The 6,000-nt window shown below is 42.8% G+C and overlaps 1 protein-coding gene across 1 annotated transcript in view; it reads left to right on the forward strand.

Moving 5' to 3' along the window:
• SIM1 (SIM bHLH transcription factor 1) overlaps window positions 1–3,676 on the forward strand; it is a 65,904-nt gene extending 62,228 nt beyond the window's left edge. Inside the window, exons 10-11 of the mRNA XM_060030593.1 lie at window positions 382–784; window positions 2,946–3,676. Coding sequence (XP_059886576.1) covers window positions 382–784; window positions 2,946–3,676 — 1,134 coding nt within the window. The remainder of the gene's footprint in view (window positions 1–381; window positions 785–2,945) is intronic.
• The last annotated feature ends 2,324 nt before the right edge of the window (window positions 3,677–6,000 follow it).

Here is a 6,000-nt window from a genome sequence, read left to right on the forward strand (position 1 = left end):
CAAGGGTGTCCAGAGTGGTGATAGGGTCTTATTTTGGTGCCTTAAGCCCAATATGACCTTAAGGGTGCTTTCAGACCTTGGGGCCTTTTTTTCCTTTCTTTCTTTCTTTTTTTTCCTGTTTGTTTGTTTTGTTCTTTTGCGGTACGCAGGCCTCTCACTGTTGTGGCCTCTCCCATTGCGGAGCACAGGCTCCGGACGCGCAGGCCCACCGGCCATGACTCACGGGCCCAGCCACTCCGCGGCATGTGGGATCTTCCCGGACCGGGGCACGAACCCGTGTCCCCTGCATCGGCAGGTGGACTCTCAACCACTGCGCCACCAGGGAGGCCGGCCCCTCTTGCTTTCTTTTGAAATGTACTTTTCTCACCCTCTCGGTTTCAGTACTCGGGATTTCCCGCGGAAAGATCTGAATCTGATCACGACAGCCAGTGGGGCGGCAGTCCTCTGACAGACGCGGCCTCCCCTCAGCTGCTGGACCCCGCGGACCGGCCGGGCTCTCAGCACGACGCGTCGTGCGCCTACCGGCAGTTCTCGGAACGCGGCTCTCTCTGCTACGGCTTCGCGCTCGACCCCTCCAGGCTGGTGGAGGAGAGGCATTTCCACACCCAGGCCTGCGAGGGCGGCCGGTGTGAGGCAGGCAGGTACTTCCTGGGAGCGCCGCAGGCGGGGAGGGAGCCCTGGTGGGGCTCTCGCGCAGCCTTGCCCCTGACCAAGGCCTCCCCGGAAAGCAGAGAAGCCTATGAGAGCAGCATGCCTCACATCGCCTCGGTCCACAGGATCCACGGTAAGGGCGGCTCCAGCGACTCCAGCGTTGCGCCTCTGGGCAGATTTATCCTGGTCCAGCTTTGACCCTGGAGTGATCCCCACCCAATGGTTTCCTCCTTGAATTTGCAAATCAGAAACTCTAACCAATGGGAATTTAAAAACCAAATCCACTCTTTTGAGGTGTATTAATGTTGCTGATGTTTGCTAAATACATTTGTTTCGGGCAGGCGAGTAAACATGATTCCCATTTTAACACCAAGGAAAAAAAAAGTAAAGAAATTAAAGTGAATTGTTAAGCCTATTGAACTTGTAGTATGTATGCATCTAAATTTCTCATTTTAACATCAAGAAAAAAAAAGTAAAGAAATTAAAGTGAATTGTTAAGTCTATTGAACTTGTAGTATGTATGCATCTAAATTTCTTCTGTATTATTTTATTCTGTATTCTCAATGTGGACCGGAGTAGTTTGGGGCTCATCTAGCAGGGTTTCTCAATGAGGGCACTATTGGCGTGTTGGGGAGACCTGCCTTTGTTTTATGGCCGATCGCTCATGTCACAGGTGTTTTAACCTCCCTGGTCCTCTGGGCATGAAATGCCAGTAACTGTCCCCTTCCCCCATTATATGGCAACCCACAGTATCCTCTGTGAGTTGAGGATGCAGTGAGGTGTGGGACCCATGGGGATTTTCACCTTGGGATTATTACACGGCTCTACAAACACACAGAAATGGGCGCTGCAGTTAAAGCCTTTAGTGTTATTAATGGTCGTCTTTGTCCATTTCAATGTAAACTGGTCAGGGAGAGCTCATTCTGTCCATTCCAAGCTTAGGTCCAGGCAGGTCTTGAAAACCCTTCCCATTTTCTTAAAAGTCAGTGACACTAAGGTGGATCCAATGGCTGTGCTATTACTCTTCTTGCTGTGTCTCTAGGATAAGAAATGTGCCAGACACTGTTGTTCTCACACATAGACGTCTCCGGCACATACCCCCTAGGCACTTACTGTTTTCTATGAATGGTTTTGCTTTGTTTCATTTTTGCTTTCTATTTTTCTGCTTTTATTTTGAATTTCTCTAGTTTGGTAGCCTGGGAATGAAAACCCAGGGCAAAGGGCAATTGCTTACCCAAGAATGGAGTGAAGTGAAAATCCTGCCTTAACCCACATGGTCAGGAGGAAGATATTAGAAATAAAATGAGAAGAAAAGGGAAAAGGAAAGCAATGACTAGTGTGATCCCAGGCTTCTCTGTTGCATTAAGCAGTTTACAGCTTTCATATGTCCCTTCCTGTTTCTCTTCTCTCTTTTTATATTGGCTTCAGACTGTTTCGAGAATAACGTAATTTATGGAATAATATTTTAGATGCACTTTTCCTCCATATTAGATCTCTTTCCTTGGTTCAGAACAAGTTGTTATTAACATTTAAAATATTTATGCTTATTTCAGAAGCAATATCAGGGTTACTGTATGATTATGTGTGAAACAGATTTTTTTTACCACTGGATTTGAGAAGGCAATATTTATATTTTTAATTGGAAATATATATATATATGTATATATCCAGGCACACATATACACACACACACTTATATGAATATGTATACATATTTTAAACCTTCAAATAGTTTAATAACTTCAAATAGTTTAATTACTAATGTTAGAGCTTTATTGTAACTCTACTTAAGAAACATGTAGCAATTTTAACATTTTAGGTCATTTAGTTGGAATTGAGAAACTAGTCCAGCCTATATCATCATCTTCCTCAAACCCAATGGAAAGCATTAGCTAAGCATCACTTCAACATAACACTTCTCTAGACAATAACAGAAACCAAATCCTATGTATTTTTCTTTTATTATTTACAGTCAGACAGGTCCAGGGACGTGCATCCATGGACAAGTATAAACATACTTTACTGTCTTGCTAATTGGCATTCACAACCCACGAACAAGGTTTACCTTCCAGAAAACATGTTATAAACTTCATCTGCACTTAAAAGCCACTGAGAACTATGAATTCCAGGACAATATGTTGACACTGTCATGTGAGCCTGTGTCTGTTTCAAATATCGGTGCATATATTAAAATGGAAAAATATAAGGTTTCTTTTAATAGGAAAAAGAAATACACTTACAATACTGGGGGTGATTTTTGAGACCACTTACTTTTTACTTTTTCTGATTTCTAGGGCGAGGTCATTGGGATGAAGATAGTGTGGTCAGTTCTCCAGACCCTGGGTCTGCCAGCGAATCAGGTGACCGATATCGCACTGAGCAGTATCAAAGTAGCCCACATGAACCTAGCAAAATCGAAACTCTGATCAGAGCCACCCAGCAAATGATTAAAGAAGAAGAGAACAGGTTGCAGCTGAGGAAAGCCCCCCCAGACCAACTGGCTTCCATTAATGGAGCTGGGAAAAAACACTCCTTCTGTTTTGCAAACTACCAGCAGCCCCCAACGACAGGCGAAGTCTGCCACAGCTCCGCTCTTGCCAACACTTCACCATGTGACCACATCCAGCAGAGAGAGGGAAAGATGCTGAGCCCCCGCGAAAATGACTACGACAACAGTCCCACAGCACTGTCGCGGATAAGTAGTCCCAATTCAGATCGCATTTCCAAATCCAGTTTGATCCTAGCTAAAGACTATCTACATTCGGATATGTCTCCTCATCAGACGGCAGGAGACCACCCTGCCGTCTCTCCAAACTGCTTTGGCTCTCACCGGCAGTATTTTGATAAGCATGCTTACACATTAACTGGATACGCCCTGGAGCACTTATATGATAGCGACACTATTAGAAACTATTCCTTGGGCTGTAATGGCTCACACTTTGATGTAACTTCCCATCTACGGATGCAGCCGGATCCAGCACAAGGACACAAGGGAACATCTGTTATAATAACCAATGGAAGCTGATGTCTTTTCTAAAAGATTTTGTTCTTTAAGGATCTCTGAAACATATTTATCATTTAATGCCCCATTACCAGCATTTACAATGCCACAGATTGTTAGAGTGGATAATTTAAGTTACTGGGTATTTGACATGTGTTCTTGTGAAATCAAAGATAACAGCACTGGCGTTCAGGGTTATACACAGGTAATGGAGCTAAAGTGAATATACAAATTGCCCCTCTATTTATATGGGAACCAGGATAGATAAATTTTGAATTGAAAAATACTTGTGTAGTATTAAGTGAGCATATATATCACATGAAAGGACCGATGGATGACAGCAATCATTATGATGATCCAGTGAACTTCATACACACAGATCACTCTCCACAAACTGCTATATATACTTTACATATGGAAATATAGACTATATATCATAAATATACCCCAAGTGGGTAAGTTTCCTTAACCCTAGTGCATTAAGCATCTTAAAGAAATTTCCATTCCCAAAATAACTAAGAAAGAGATATATCTTGTAAACTGCTTTCTTCTTTGTGGTTTCAACCATCCAGCTCATTTCGTTCAGGCATAAATTAGGGAAATGGTTCTGGATATGATACAAGAATGAGTTTTCACCTGGCATCCATTATAAGCAATCAGGAAGTGGTGATTTTTCACCTTACTTTTGAGTTAGACAAAGAACAGGATCACACTGACATAGCGGTAAGGGTTTTTCTAAGTAAAAACACTGAGATATTGGGACACATATCAAAAGCCTGGTGTGCCCAACTGGAAATAGATTAGTAGAGATGGAAAGGCCAGAGGCAGAGAAAAATGAAATGATATCTCAAAACAAACAAGTTCAGGGTCAGCATATGTAATCAACATATTTGGGGCTTGTAAAACTAACCAAATAAAAATTCAAACTAGGGCTTCCCTGGTGGTGCAGTGGTTGAGAGTCCGCCTGCCGATGCAGGGGACACGGGTTCGTGCCCCGGTCCGGGAAGATCCCACATGCCGCGGAGCAGCTGGGCCCGTGAGCCATGGCCGCTGGGCCTGCGCGTCTGGAGCCTGTGCTCCGTGACGGGAGAGACCGCAGCAGTGAGGGGCCCGCGTACCACAAAAAAATTCAAACTAATTCACCAAGAAAAAAAGGCTGATAAGTGCAAAACACACACACACACACACACACAAAACTAAGGGAAACCAGTGAATGCTACATGACAGCAGTGTGTTTGAACACATTTCAAAGCACAGATGTGCAAATGTGACATGTGGAAAGCCTCAGGAGAGAGTCTAAGATAAAAGCCTAGGCTGACAGACAGGTGGTTAGAAGGGTACAAGTAGTACTCTGACTGAAGGAACAGGCAAAGCGTTCATGATTCCATATTGTTTGTAAACAGCAAAAACAAACTTGGTCTCGAGTTCATGTGATACAGTAGAAAGACCAGCAGACTAGATGCCGAGATCTCTGAGTTCCAGTTTGACCCTGCCTGTAACTTATTTTGGGAGCACAGATGTATCACTGACCACACCTGGGCCCCAATTTCTTTATCTGTATGGCAGCTCTAAAGTTCCAAGGGTCTGTGGTTCGTTCTTGCAGCAGCACTGAACTTGTTAACCAGTTATCTCTCTGCTGTGAGTTGTCAAGGCTCATCATTCTGGCTTACCTGCACTCATACAGAGGTCTAGATGCTTTGAAACTTAAGCAGGTGCATGGGCTCTTTTAGGCATATTATAGTTACAATCAACTTTCTAGTTCAGCCGAGGTATAGATGGTAGAAACTGATGAGGGAGAAGAAAAATAAGTAAGATTTATTTAATGCATCATTCTCTAGTAATCAAAGCAAAGTGACATAAGTGATTAGAGAAATTTTATAGAAAATATTTCCTAGGAGTCCCATGCCTGAAACTCTTGCCATATGGAAGGGGGGAGGGAGGTATTAGAACTTACATTTTGAAGACAGAACATGACATTGAACACTCAGGGATCGGTAGTGTATTTTCATCATTTAACACAGTTATTTGGCAGTCCAGAGGCAGGTGACAATCTGAATGATGGTAATCTGAGAGATGAATATGGTTGTTTGTATGTGAGAAAGGAGGCTACATAAAATTAAATAAATAGCTCTTGGGTATGACAGCAACGTTTGTGCTGTAAATGAAAAAGGTGCACGTGAGTGAGAAAGTTAGTGGTTATCATATATACTTTCAAAAATGTTAAAAGAACAATAAAAACTAAAATTTGAACCATACAAGCAAAAGTATTTATGGAAAACCCTGGAGCACTTAAAATGAATTTTGATCAATTTGCAACATGAAGTAAGGTTTTCTGAATGCTAAAGTTT

Source organism: Delphinus delphis, chromosome 14, assembly GCF_949987515.2.
Source record: "Delphinus delphis chromosome 14, mDelDel1.2, whole genome shotgun sequence".
In the NCBI taxonomy this organism is placed as follows: domain Eukaryota; kingdom Metazoa; phylum Chordata; class Mammalia; order Artiodactyla; family Delphinidae; genus Delphinus; species Delphinus delphis.